The sequence below is a fragment of the Crinia signifera genome, chromosome 6, assembly GCF_055691185.1.
Source record: "Crinia signifera chromosome 6, ASM5569118v1, whole genome shotgun sequence".
Classification (NCBI taxonomy): Eukaryota; Metazoa; Chordata; class Amphibia; order Anura; family Myobatrachidae; genus Crinia; species Crinia signifera.
In genome coordinates this window covers 17600212-17615606 of record NC_139222.1, presented here as the reverse complement: position 1 = coordinate 17615606, position 15395 = coordinate 17600212, and the positions used below count along the sequence as shown (strand labels likewise).

The 15395-nt window shown below is 45.1% G+C and overlaps 1 protein-coding gene and 1 non-coding gene across 5 annotated transcripts in view; one reads left to right on the top strand and one right to left on the bottom strand.

Moving 5' to 3' along the window:
* Positions 1–15395, top strand: part of LOC146010020 (uncharacterized) — a 139917-nt gene that overhangs the window by 22666 nt on the left and 101856 nt on the right. The window contains exon 6 of one of the 4 annotated variants that reach the window (XM_083150810.1): positions 524–2939. The exons of the other annotated variants lie outside the window; for them this stretch is intronic. Coding sequence (XP_083006936.1) covers positions 524–2514 — 1991 coding nt within the window. The 3' untranslated portion in view covers positions 2515–2939. Of the gene's footprint in view, positions 1–523; positions 2940–15395 lie in introns of those variants that run through there. 4 annotated transcript variants of the gene reach the window in all.
* Positions 9617–9749, bottom strand: LOC146012811 (U8 small nucleolar RNA). The gene has a single exon (XR_014445811.1). It is a non-coding gene; the product is annotated as a U8 small nucleolar RNA (small nucleolar RNA).

The window sequence follows — 15395 nt, the reverse complement described above, 5'->3', positions numbered from 1 at the left end:
TCAGGGCTTTGTGGTTCTATGTACGTAAGACCCAGGATTTGCACTGGATGGATGACCTGCTGGGTCTGCATGATAACAGCAGGAGAGGCTGGTTAGCCTGTGATCAGCATTATCAGGTGGATCACTGTTACCAGGATTACCTTGTAGCAAGTCTGCCTGTTCCTGATCCTGTTGGGGCAGCAAGAGACTGGTGTGTGCAGCTAGGATGGTGTGGCACGGAGCCTCTGCTAAGCTGGGGTGCTGGGCTGTCACCTGATCCTCAGTGCAGCTCTTACCCAATGTTACCAGTCTGGGTAACCCAGAGATGCCAGCTTGCCCTTAGGACCAGCTTTGGGGCATCCCTTATGCCTTCCCTTTATGCTCTTTGTTTCTGTTCTGTTATATTACTGTTCTCCTTGTTAGGATTGTTGTTCTCATTCCTGAATAGTGTTTATCCCCTCTCCCCTGTTCTTTACTCCTAGTCTGTCTTTGTCTGAGGGGAAAGGGGAAGAGCGATATTTCTATATCTGTATGTTATTTCCAGCAGATGGACACAGAAGCAGGAATACCTCGGAGGGACATCTTATTCTGTCTCCAGATTATAAACCAGAAGATAACATCACACAGGATTCTCCAGAAGAAACCTCCATTACCCTAAATATACAGCCAGTGCCTCACAGTGCAGATAAATCACCTGATACCTCTATTCCTGAGGACTGTTCTCCTGGTAACTCAGATACTGCTACACATAGAGCAGCTCATACAGGTGCTGACATATTTACCTGTACTGAATGTGATTCATGTTTTATAAGTCAGTCAGGTTTTACTAGACATCAGAGAAATCACACAGGTAAGAAATCAATTCCATGTTCAGAGTGTGGGAAATGTTTTACCAGCAATGCAGATCTTGTTAAACATGTGAGAACTCACACGGGTGAAAAGCCATTTCCATGTTCTGAGTGTGGGAAATCTTTTGCGCAGAAATCACATCTTGTGCGACATGAGAGAACTCACACAGCGGAGAAGCCATTTCCATGTTCTGAATGTGGGAAATCTTTTACTATAAAATCAACTCTTATTGCACATCAGAGAATTCACACAGATGAGAAGCCGTTTCCATGTAGAGAATTTGGGAAATATTTTAAGCATAAATACGATATGGTCATTCATCAGAAAACTCAAACAGGTGAAAAACCACTTCCGTGTTCTGATTGTGGGAAATATTTTGCTTGGAAATCAAAGCTTGTCCTACATATGAGAACTCACACAGGTAAGAAACCATTTCCATGTTCTGATTGTGGGAAATGTTTTACCAGCAATTCAGATCTTGTTAAACATGTGAGAACTCACACGGGTGAAAAGCCGTTTCCATGTTCCGAGTGTGGGAAATCTTTTGCCCAGAAATCAGATCTTGTCCGACATGAGAGAACTCACACAGGTGAGAAACCATTTCCATGTTCTGAGTGTGGGAAAACTTTTCCCGAGAAATCAGAACTTGTCCGACATGAGAGAACTCACACAGGTGAGAAGCCATTTCAATGTTCGGAGTGTGGGAAATCTTTTGCCCAGAAATCACAGCTTGTCCGACATGTTAGAAGTCACACAGGTGAGAAGCCATTTCCATGTTCTGAGTGTGGAAAAACTTTTTCCTGGAAATCAGAACTTGTCCGACATAAGAGAACTCACACAGGTGAGAAGCCATTTCCATGTTCTGAATGTGGGAAATCTTTTACCCATGAGTCATACCTTGTCCGACATGTGAGAAGTCACACAGGTGAGAAACCATTTCCATGTTCTGAGTGTGGGAAAACTTTTCCCGAGAAATCAGAACTTGTCCGACATGAGAGAACTCACACAGGTGAGAAGCCATTTCCATGTTCTGAATGTGGGAAATCTTTTACCCATGAGTCATACCTTGTCCGACATGTGAGAAGTCACACAGGTGAGAAACCATTTGCATGTTCTGAGTGTGGGAAATGTTTTATCAGTAAATCAGAGCTTGTCCCACATCAGAGAACTCACACAGGTGAGAAACCATTTGCATGTTCTGAGTGTGGGAAATGTTTTACCCGGAAATCAGAGCTTTTCCGACATTATAGAACTCACACAGGAAAGAAGCCATTTCCATGTTCTGAGTGTGGCACATCTTTTGCCCGGAAATCACAGCTTGTCCAACATGAAAGAACTCACACAGGTGAGAAACCATTTCCATGTTCTGAGTGTGGGAAATCTTTTACCCAGGAGTCAACTCTTGTCCGACATGAGAGAAGTCACACAGGTGAGAAGCCATTTCCATGTTCTGAGTGTGGGAAATCTTTTACCTGGAAATCACAGCTTGTCCCTCATGAGAGAACTCACACAGGTGAGAAGCCATTTCCATGTTCTGAGTGTGGGAAATGTTTTGGCCGGAAAACACAGCTTGCCCGACATGTGAGAAGTCACACAGGTGAGAAGCCATTTCCATGTTCTGAGTGTGAGAAATCTTTTGCCCAGAGATCACATCTTGTCCGACATGAGAGAAGTCACACAGGTTAGAAGCCATTTCCATGTTCTTAGACCTGTAATTCAGACCTAATCACTGGGCCGTGAGTTTGCAGAGCCCAGCGACCAGGTAGACAACACGCCATAGAAGTACATTCCCGCCCATATGCACGTCTGCAAAATGCTATTGCAGCTGTGCAAAGGTAGAAATGAATTCAAGGAAATTTGGTGATTACCTGCGCACCGAGCGTGTTGTTATGTCTCTATATATGCTCCGGGTAGTGCTGCCTGTGACTTAGGCTGTTCTCCCTGATTTGTTATGTAGAAATGGTTTGTTGTGGTAAACATTGCTCAGTACCCTATCTCTAACATGCTGTAGTGGGGCGGAGTGATGGTAATCAGGCAGTGTGATGTTGTTACAGTATAAATACAATCTGTCACTTGTTTCTATAACTTCCAGAATAAACAGTGTATTGCTACATTCCGTGACTATTGCCCGCATGTGAATGGTCCTGATTGCTGTGATTAGGGGGGGATGGGAAATGTTTAACACTACAGATGGATTGCTGGGTAAAAATGGAATTTTTATCTTTTCTCGAAGTCCATATGGGATACTGGGAATTGCTCATGATGATGGGGAAAAGATGGTATCAACAGGAGACAGGCACATACAAAACTTTACACTGGGTGTATTGGCTCCTCCCCTCTGCATCCTCTCCCACCAGCCAGTTAATAGAAAACTGTGCCGGAGAAGAAACGAATATGAGAAGGAATATGTGTAGGAATATCTAGAAGAAGGCTTAATAGCCGAAACGCGTTGGAGCACCTCTAACAGAACCAGCACTAACCCATTCAGCAATCCAGCAACTTGATCTGAGAACCGACATCCGCAACCATCCCAAGATCCAGCGATCGGCGGTTGCACACGCCGACACGCAGCAGACGCCGGGACAGGACTGACACAGAAGAGGGTGTAACGGCGGCGGTGAGTATCCAGGAGAGGGAGAGCGGGTCGAGCCAGCGAGGTCCTGTCTGTGAGGATAACGGTCACCGCAAAGGATACTGTACAGTGTCCTGAAACGGTGAGCTGTGACACCTCCCCGAGACTAGCGGCAGCTTCCGTGTATTCTTTGGCTCGGTCAGCCGTGCACCGCACGCAGCTGCCAGTGCCAAGAGGAACACAGAGGCAGCTATACTTGTCCGGGACCCGGGGCTCCCCTGCCACCTCCAAACCCCTTACCGCTCCCGAACACGAACTACGTGCGCACAGGTATCATTACAAAGAAACAATTACCACAAGGATTATAAATAGCGGGACGCCGCTGAACTTTTTCCATAAGACTATCACTGAATATTGATTTCTTAAAAGCCGGACAATATTGTACCTACACAACAAAAAAATCTTCAAGTGTACACACCACGCAACTTATTGGTTATACAATCCAACTCCAACATAATTGCGTGTAACCACCCCATATATATCCTATCACATCGTGTTGTCGGTTCTAGACACACCATCTATGAACTACCTATCATAGTGAATTTTTTGTTATTTTCAATCCAATTTTTGATATATATGTATATGCATTTCTTTCAATTTTTTTCCTTTTTTGCAAAGCACCTTTGCTCTTGAAGGAGTGCATTCCTCCAGCACAAACAGACTGGACAATGCACTGAAAGGAGCAAGTGTTCTGTTGCACAACTTTTGTTTTTTGTTTTGTTTTTGTTTTGTTTTTGTTTTATACATTAATAAAAACACCCATTCATTTTAACAAACCATTGTTAGAATCTTAGTGACAGAGCGCGGCACTAAAACCTATCTCGCTATACTGTAATACTCAAACGGACCCAGTCATCCGTTACAAGTGCAGCTGCTAGTCCTAAGTATACACCTGGATAGATTCCGTGCGCAGGTATACCAGGGAACCCCGCCCCTTTCCGTAATACTGTATCCCATATTGATTCAGCGAAAAGGATTTACCGGTAGGTATTAAAATCCTACTTTTTGTTACATCCATATGGGAAACGAATTGTTCATGACGATGGGGACATACCAAAGACACCAGAATGGGAGGGAACGTGTGGAGATTGCCGCAGCACTGCCTGCCCAAACTGAGTATTATCCCCGGCCTGGGCGTCAATCTTGTAAAATTTGACAAATGTATGTTGACTGGACCATGTAGAGGCCCTACATAATTGGAGAGCCGAGACTCCATGAGCTACCACCCAGGAAGTCCCCACAGAACGAGTGGAATGGGCTTTCACCCCAGAAGGTGTTGGAAGGTTCACCACAACATAAGCCTGTTTTATCGCTGCACAGATTCATCGTGCAATAGATTGCTTGGAAGCAGGACATCCTTTCTTTTGAGCATCATATAGAACAAAGAGACACTTTGTCTTAAAGACTCTGGTCGCACACCCGGAGAGCCTTAACCACATCCAGAGAAGCTGGGACCTCAGATTGAGGGCCGCTAGCCGGAACCACAACAGGATGGTTGTAATGGAATTCAGACACCACTTTAGGGAGAAAACACGCGTTGGTATGCAACTCCGCCATGTCCTCATGGAAGATCAATATGGGCTCTTACAGGCTAATGCCCCTAATTCAAAGACTTCAGGTCTACCTTATTCAAAGGTTCAAACCAGGAGGACTGTAAAAACGACAGGATGACATCTAATGCCCACGGTGGAGTGGGAGCCACAAATAGAAGCTGTATATGCAAAACACCTCGAAGGAACGTCTGTACTTCAGGAATATTATCCAGCTTGTACTGAAAGATGGGGTACTTGTATACTTTCACGGCGACGGAAGTGCAGAGGCTCGCGTGCCGCTCTAGCTATGAAACTTGGCAGCCTGCCAGAGGCTCTGATTAACCGTGCGCGTGCCGCTCTAGCTGTACGTAAACAGCGCAGCGGCCGGCCAGCAGCAGCAGCATCGCTGCCCAGGCGCTGACAGGTCAATGTCACTGTGGCACTTATAGTTCCACAGTGAAATAGGCAGCGCCTGGGCACCGCTGACAAGGGGGGTATGTTAAAGTGGACACCCCGGCACAGCGATGCCGGGGCTTCTAAACTGTACGCGAGATTCAGACGCAACTGCGTCTGAATCTCGAGTCACATAGATAGCCGCTAAGAAGCCAGAAAGCCTGGATTCAGATGCTAAAGCGTTAGAATACAGGCGCCTTGCAAGCCGCAAAGGTGTTGGGGCTTGTAAACCCAGACGCAAATGCTTCTGGATTTACTTAGGATAAGGGGTACATCTAAATTTAGACGCAAAAGCATCTAAATTTAGGTGGCCCTAGGGGAACACTATTGAAACCCACCCTCAGTGCTACGCTCGCCACACTTTCTATTCTCAACTCCACGCCGACGTGGATAGTGGGGGTATGAAAAGGTCGTAGGACGCGTACCGCGCCGCTCGCCACGCTTCGGGTGGGCGTGGATAGTGGGGCTGAATCTGGAACACATTCACACCTGCACACTCACACACCTGAAATAACTTCAGATGCTCCATTGCCATACAGAGACTTGCCACTGCCATTATTCACCTCAGTGTCTCGTACAGGGCTACTGCTGACTGACTACGCAAACTGCGTAGCTCCCTGATTGACTACGTAACGCTGTCCGCGCGCGTCTAAGCCGAAGTGCCAGGAGTGTGAATTGAGACGCTAAATAAGTTAGCATCTACATTGGGAACACCAGCGGTGTGCCGGGGTGTGCGATTTATAAGCCCCGTTTGTCTGTTTTTAAGCCCCGTTTGTCTGTTTTTTACACGATACACTTCATTACTTTTGGCACGCGCAGTGCTACGCTACACCTGGCAGGCTGCCAAGTTTCATAGCTAGAGCGGCACGCGAGCCTCTGCACTTCCGGCGCCGTGAAAGTATACAAGTACCAAAGATGGACATGGCGAAACCTTTGAACCCAGTCATAGGCCCAAAGCCAACCCAGACCGTAAGAATCTGAGGAATCTGTCCAGTTGAAATTCAGCCAGAGAAAACAAGTTTTCACACCATCCCACAAATGTGATGGTAATGTAAAGCAGTAACAGGCTTCCCAGCTTGCATCATCGTGGTAGTCACTGATGCATTAAAGCCTTTTTCCGCTAGGATCTGCCGCTCAATCTCCAGACCGTTAAACGAAGTTGCTCTAAGGCCCGGAAGAGGCATGGACCTTGCGTGAGCACGTCTCTTTGTAGAGGGAGATGCCATGGGTCGTCCACTTGCATGGCCAGAAGGATGGCATACCAACTTCTTCTTGGCCAATATGGGGCCACCAGAATGGCCTCGACTCCATCATTTTGGATATTTTTGAGAACCCGAGCCACCCACGGGATTGGCAGAAAGATGTAGACCAGGTTGAACAACCAATTTATCCACTGCCTCCAACTGAGGGTCTCTTGTTCTTGAGTAATACCTGGCCACCTTGCGGTTGTGAGCTTTTTTGTTTACCAGAAAACTGGTGAACCGGGCGCTGATATCAGTGGTTTCTATATTTATTTTACAAATAGCAGCTGCTTTAAATGTGACTATAGTGAACCACAGGTAGGGTTACAAAACATACAATAAATGAAGCAGCGCTGGAAATTATTCACAACTATATAATTAAAAAATGATTTTTTTTAAAAAAAGACAATATAATAACACATTGAAAGCAGTTGGAACTCTCCTGTTTTAGACCAATTCACCAATGTAGGGCGGTTTGAAATGTCCCTTCCAAGTGTTTTTTTATGGGGGGGATAGTTGGCTATAATGGAAACAGACGCGTTTCGCTGATTTTGTGTCACCTTGAAAAAGCTGACACAAAATCAGCGAAACGCGTCGGTGTTTCCAGAAGGGACCTCCTGCACTATCCATAATTGGCCATCACCCAGGCGCCCCGACCATACCCGAGTGCACCATCTCAATATCTTTCCAAGGGGTGAGATTGAAGCTGTTAAGATTGAAGGAAACCTCCATCCAGAATTTTCAGGGAAGTCAATCAAAAAGGCTCCTACAAGCATCCTCCAGCGGCGAACTACCACCAGTGCACAGCCGCACTATAGTGAGGACTTTTTTGGACCTAAAGCCGGAAACCCTACTACACATCTGATGGTGAGAGACTTCCATTTCCATTATAGCCAACTATCCCCCCCCCCCCCATAAAAAGCACTTGGAAGGGACATTTCAAACCGCCCTACATTGGTGAATTGGTCTAAAACAGGAGAGTTCCAACTGCTATCAATGTGTTATTATATTGTCTTTTTTTTTTTAAATCATTTGTTTATTATATATAAATGAATGAGGCCACCATCTTTCCGAAGAACCTGATGCACTAAAGCACCGAAACCTGACCTTGCGCCTGTATGTCCATAAGGAGCAGCTGAATGGCAGATATCTTGTCCCTGAGAGAAACACTTTCAGTTATACAGTGTCCAAAACCATTCCCAGATAGAGAAGTCTTTGGGTGGTATCAGGGAGGACTAACCGTGATCTGTGAGGGTTTGCATGGACACCAGTAAGTCCTGTTGTAAGGCCTCTTCTGACCGAGCTTCAATAGCAGATCGTCTAGAGATGGGATGACACATCCCGTTCTTCCTGAGAAGAATCATCATCATCTCCACCATCACCTTGGTGAATATGTGCAGGTCGGTCGACAGACCGAAGGTGTCCTTTACCTCAAGGAATCCAAAATTCTCGTAATTACGGCCTGCAGGAACTTTAGTGACTTTAAAGAGAATTGGGCGTACCGAGCTGTTCGGCTTCAGAACCACCCTGACCTCGTTCCTGATTAGGGACTGGAATCGCTACCTCCTGACTTAACCAGCTTATGAATTGACTGTCGCAAGATCATCCAATCTGCCGGCAATGCTGGCAGTGCGCTTTAGCACCAGATGAGCTCCCACTGCGAGGGGACTCGCGGAGGTGCCAGGCAGTCACGTGGAGGGATTGGCAGCAGCTGCACTGGAATGTGCTGCAGAAGAGGAGGGCTTCCTGTACACAGAAGCCCCTATTCAAAATGAACTGGACTTGAGGTGGGATTAGCAGGTCAAAGGATTGAGTAGACTGGACACACTGTAAAGTTATACATTTTATGTATAAAAGCATATGATTATGTCAACATTGCAAAAGACATTTATAATCTCATGGATAATTCATATAAAAATATGGAATGTGAGTAAAGCATAAAAACAACAATAAATTAAAAGTATCACGTTTGCAAGAGTAACTCCCTACATAGGTCAATGAAACCCGACCAGTAGAGGGTTAAATCCAGTCACTGGCAAGGGTTAGTGGTAAGACGTTTGAATGTCAAGCAGGTTTTTAAGGGAGGCAAGCGGCTATCACACAAACCGCCAGTTAGCGTGTGAGCAGTACACGCATTATGCAGGGGTTGGGATCGTTTGGTCTACAGCTTGATGGTCGACATGGGTCTAGGTTAACATGGTTCTAGGTCGAAAGGTCATTAGTTCAACAATGTCTATGCTGACGGTCAAAATGTCAACACAGTTGACATGGACATAGTTTAATGTGCACCGCATCGCTCGCTATGCTTCGGGCACGGTGCCTCGCTGTGCTCGGCACACTATTTTATTCTCCCACCGCGCCCTAGTAGATGGTAGGGCATGTAATACCGCCTGTCGGCACATGTCGGCTCAAAAAACAGTGAAATGGCGATCTTTTGACTGTCGACCTAGACACTGTCAAACTAATGACATGTCGAACGAATGACCTTTCGACCTAGAAACATGTCGACCTAGACCCATGTCGACCTAATGGTGTCAACCTAATGACTGTCGACAATCATGCTGTAGACCGAATGACCGCACGCCATTATGCAGTCATAGCAGTTCATGGTGTTTAAACCCCCAACTCTTCTCTCAATCCCAGCGGGAGTTCAAGCAGACTCCCTAAACACTTGCAGCAGCCTATGGATTGTCTTATTTTTATATTAAGAACCTGTAGTTTTGTATTTTTCTCTTTCCTCCCAAGAAGGGACATCTAGTAAAAGGGAGGTTTTCCACACTGCGCTTGCAGTCATTACCAGCGACCCACTGGCATAGCCAGAGGGTCCTGCGACCAGACACAGCCCTAGCAGTTGCGTGCGTTAATGGCACCTATCTCCTTCTGTGCATTACTAATCATCTTTGTTAGGAGCAAACTGTGATCCTCCGTGTATCAGAACCACACACACACACCGGTTGTCGGTCCGTATGGTGCTGGGGATTGGAATAATCACATACTCAGTCTCGCTCATTTATCATGTCTTTTTTTCCATGAGGAACAGGTAAGGATCAACCTCACTGATGATGTGAGGACACCTTCTCCACCGTTGATTTAATACTGCTGGCCCAAACAGACTCCTGGGAGTCTGCCTGCTGCCCCCCCACTAGGATGAGGGGACACCCCCCCCCTGAGACGGGGAGACATGCATGGCTGATAAATTCACTCATGCTTCCTCATCACAAGTGACTTATTACAGTGTGCACCATAGCTTAACAAGCCAGTGGGACAAAGACTCAGAGACACGGAGTGGCCCAGCGCACGCTGTACCGTAGCTCTCACATTGAAGAGCTGGTAATGAAGTGCATATGAACCACAGTAATATATATATACCTATAATATATCAGAGAAAGTGTACACAGGGTAACGCTTCATAGCAATAAAACTTTCAGATTCCCTGCACTGGCGTTTCCAGCACCCAGGGAAGAAGCCGTTTTTGGGGCATTTCTGAGCTACTAATGAGCCGCTACCTGCAGGTTTGAACATTCGCCTTTTTCACAAACCCTTAACTCCATTTTTGTATAACTTTTTATTGTTTTAGTTTTATAATTGAGCTCTAATCTTGCCTCCATACTGTTTTTATTATATGTTGCATTGCATTGTATAGGTGTATGTGTGTCCTGTGTACAGATACAGACCATGTTTTTTAATCCAATCCATCTGTAGTGCTAAACATTTCCCATCCCTCCTACTGACAGCAATCAGGACCATTCACATGCGGGCAATAGTCACGGAATGTAGCAATACACAGTTTATTCTGAAAGTTATAGAAACAAGTGACAGAACTTAATTCAACCATCCATTGAATCCCCCCCACACCCCCATGTGTAGTGCTACGAAAGCTGAGACTAACTCTGCAGTGCGATGGCTGTGAGGAGATCGGGACCACTGATGGCATCAGCATCCCTCCCTCCCAATAGCCCGGAGCCTGTCAATTAACTTGCGTTTGCCCATTGTCATTTGTGGACCTCTCCTACAGGCCATGATATAGAGCAGAGATAGAGGTAGAACCATGTGTATGCAGTCTTCTAGGTATGAGCTGTTATATTGCCTATTCCTTATTATTACTCTGTACTATACATGTTGTACTAGAACCGTCCTTTTATCATCTGTTTTAATATGTTTTGCACAATAGATTGTACTTAATAAAAACCTAAAATATAACCATCGAGTGTGGCCCCTAACAATTTCATGGTTTCCCTTTTATACTCCGGGCCCTATTGTATGATGTCAGAGTGATTGTGGTTACCCGGGGATACTATATACAGCAGATCATTGCACTTTGTCATTGGTCTCCCAGCTTCCTCAGGAGCAGAAGGAAGCTGGGAGACCAATCCCAGGGAAACGCGTTGAGCTTTTAAACATTTGGACATTTAATTCCACCTTCACTGTGGGCGATCCAAGAATACGGACAGTACCATCACTCATCTATATACAAACAACCCATCCGGAGGACAATCTGAGGCAGCGTCAGACTTGCAAAAGTCATTCAGGTTTACCATTCACCCCATCAGAGGCTCATATTCCACCTATGTTCTTTGGGACAAATTGGCCACCTGGTGCTTCACCTGCTGTTAAACTGGAGACCATTAACCTTTGAAGTCCGCTTGGTAATATGCCCCATACAACTGGTGAATTATACAGTGACGATTATTGATTTGATTATTGTATGTCCATAAAATTCTTAAAAAATTTATACATGGAATTCCATAATTTTAATTACAGCTAAAATTTAAATAAATTGTAAAAGATACCGTTCTAGTAGTAATCATTTCTTCACAAGCCCGCGCTGGTACACCATTCTGTTTTCACAGAAACGCCAACAAGCAGATTCCCCACTACTGCGTTCATGCACATCATGCGCAGCAGGACTATCTGATCAGGACATTGTGGCCTCTGTGCTAATTGTCATATTCCTGCAGGCAGGGCCACTGGAGGGCGGTATTGAGCCACAGAGGAGAGCAGAAATAAAAAGCCTTGGTGATGTCGCAGAGAGGCAACCTGCTGGGAGCAACTGCACAACCCCCTATGGAGTGCGGTAATCTGAATCTGCGGGTGGTGCGAATACTCCCCCCCCCCCCCGTCTGAGTGGGGGAGCATGATCAGGGGGAACCTGGGGCGCTGACAGGGCTGGCACCGGCCCTGTCTGCAGGCCCCTCATCTGCCCCTCGGGCCCAGCAGAAGCCTCCATGGGTGGCCTTTACTTAGTTATTGGGTACAGTGGTGGACCATCTGACACCCGTCACAGGTCCTGACCCCCCAATGGTTGTGCAAAATGACTCAACCGTGGATGGATTTATTGTCTAATACAATGCAATCGTTCACTCAGTCCCTGGCTTCTCAAAAGAAACCTCCAGCTACTGCGCAGGGTTCAAAACAGCTTAAACAGGCATTGTCCTCTCAGTAAAATTTAATGACAGACACTACTGAGTCGTCTGGGGCAGGCCGAGGATAATGATGAGGGAGATATCTCTGAAGGGGAACCTGGGACAGAAGAGGATATAACCACGATACGGGGAGTGTTCCTGTCTGAAGAAGCTAGCAAATAAAAGTAGACCTGTTTAAGTCACGTCAAGTGGTTAGATCTGAGTTTCCACACTCGGATCACCTAAAATGGTAATCTACCAGTATCCTCTCCCAAAGTATGATTGCAAGCTAGGGGAGAATCTACCACCGGTGGACTCACATGTGACTCGCCTGGTCAAACCCTGTTTTACTTCAACAGCTTCCCTTAAACCCCTGACTTGTAACAGTGCCTAACGTCAGTGTTTAGCCTAACCGGTGCGGTTAACAGGCCTACTATTGCAGCATCTTGAGCAGCAAGCACAGGACAGGATTGGGTTAAGGTCCTTGAGGCTGAACTGCCGGAGAATGTGTCAGAGGAATGCAATATGTGTATGTTACATGATAAAGAGGCTGAGGCAATGATGGATGCTGGTATGGCGTCCAAGGCCCCAGCCGTCTCGGTACTGGCTAGAAGCATGGTTTGGTTGTATTCATGGAAAGTGGACATAGAATCTAAGCGTGCTTTAGAGGTGTCACCCTTCTCAGGAGAAGTCCTCTTTGGGGAGGAGCTAAATAAGATTGTAGCCTCTCTGGCAGTGGCCAAGGCAGCTTGTCTACCATCTGCTACTTTACTCACCGGGCAAAAAGTGCTACTCTTCGTCCCTCTGTAAATAGCAAGGGACCGGTGTTTGCAGACAAGCTGGGCTGGATAAGTCAGTCAAACCTAGGCTTGAGCATCCAAAGGATTCTGTCCAAACAACGCGTTTCAGGGACTGTATCCCCTTCCTCAGGCTTGGATATGAGCACTTTGTGGATTTGGCCTTTTCAAGCTACTGCAGTGGTGCCGGGCAATCTTGGCTCAGACCCCTTTTGCTTTTTGAGCATAAACCTACTGCAGTTAACCAGCAGGGTGAGAAGACCATCTTTCACATGAAAGTGTTATTAAGAAGTTTTTTTCAATGTTACAAACTATAAAATGAATAAAATAAACATTGCAAAGAAGACATCACAAGTGTTCGTTTTTGTTACAACAGCATTAACACAGTCTTGTAACTTGTAAGCAATCACATGGTATAAAGATTGTTGCATAGGCGCCAAATCAGACCAGGAGGGACAAAGATCCGAACCAGTCCCAGAGTCAGGTGAGTCATCATGAAGCCATTCCTTAAGGGTAAATTGTCCCACTATAGAAACGGTTATTTGTCCATCAGTGTATCTACGAAGAACAGTGGGATGAAGACCATTTCTTATAACTCAAATATTTATGGGACATCAGTATAGCTTATTCTAGAATCTCAGCATAGACACTGCAATGTGTCTAATTCAAACTAACAACTGCAAAATGGGGGGAGGGATAAGGCTGACATACAGGGGAGACAGGACATCAACAACCTAACAGCATCAAAGGTCCACAGTCTTGGGTCTAGATGAGGAATGGATACTTCAGGGGGAGCTTTAATGGTTGAGAGGGGAGACGTGGGAAGTCAGTACTCTCAATGGATCTATTGATTCTGTTCAAGGCAATCTGGCGTAACAGAAACCAAGTCGTGTTCTTGAAGATCTTCTCTATGGCTTGTAGGATTGTAAATAAATATCCCATTTGGCATAAAAATGTGCCACGTCTTTTTCAATACCACACACGGCAGCCTGGCGCTCAAAAAATAACATATTAAGGAGGGATTTTTTCATTTCCATCAATGAGGGGGCTGTCCTATGGATCCCAGTGGGTTAGGATCAATATAGTCCTAGGGTACTAATGGAATTAAGGGAGGAACTAGTGACCCCACTACATTACATCTTTGATAATTCACTGTCATCGGGTAAGGTAACAAAAGACTGGAGAATAGCAGAGGTAGTGCCAATATTCAAAAAAGGGAGGATCTGGCTAACTATAGACCTGTGAGTTTAACATCAAATATTTTTTTAACTATTGAAGGATTTTTAAGAGATGGTATCCAGGAATATTTAGACCTTCATAGCTTACTCAGTATTAACCAGCATGGGTTCGTGAAAAATCGTTCATGCCAAACTAAATTACTAGGATTCTATGAGGAGGTTAGCAAAAACCTTGATAACGGAAACGCTGTAGATGTGATTTTCCTAGATTTTGCTAAAGCTTTTGATACAGTACCACACAGGAGGTTGATAAATAAAATGGAGGACCTGGGATTAGGGGAAAATATCTGTAGATGGGTAGGGAACTGGCTGTGTAATAGAGAACAAAGAGTGGTCGTGAACAGTGCCGTATCAATATGATACCAGTACTAAGTGGAGTGCCACAGGGTTCGGTTCTAGGGCCCATTTTATTTAATATTTTTATAAACAATGTCGGGATGGGATTGCTCAGCAATGTATCCATCTTTGCAGATGACACAAAACTGAGCAGAGCTATTAAATCATCAGAAGATGTCACCACGCTTCCAAATGATCTTGACAATCTAGATGAGTGGGCAAAAAAATGGAAGATGAGGGTCAATGTAGATAAATGCAAGGTCATGCACCTTGGGAGACATAACCATTGTGCTAGTTATAACCTAAATGGGGATGAATTGGGTAAATCAGTACTCGAAAAGGATCTAGGAGTCCAAATAGACAACAAACTGGGGTGTAGTGCTCAATGTAATATAACAACAAAAAAGGGCAACAAAATTCTAGCATGTATTAAAAGGGGCATGGAAACTAGGGACTCAAAAGAAATTATGCCTCTGTACAAATCATTGGTTAGACCTCACCTCGAATACAGAGTACAATTCTGGGCTCCACACTATAAAAAGGACATAATAGAATTAGAAAAAATCCAAAAAGAGCAACAAAGCTTATTAGGGGAATGGATAATTTAAGCTACGAGGAGAGATTAAGCAATCTGGGACTATTTACATTAGAGAAGAGACGTTTAAGGGGGGACATGCTCAACATGTACAAATATATCAGGGGCCAATATAAGGAACTGTCAAACACCATTTTTTCTGCTAGACAGGAATCTAGGACGAGAGGGCACAAGTTTAGTTTATTAGGAAAAAAGATTTTGTTCATCTATAAGGAAAAATGTCTTTACAGTGAGAGCAGTCAAACTTTGGAACTCTCTTCCTGGAGAAGTGGTGTCGGCAGACACTATAAAATACGTTTAAAATAAGGCTGGATAAACATTTATTGGTTAAAAATATCCAT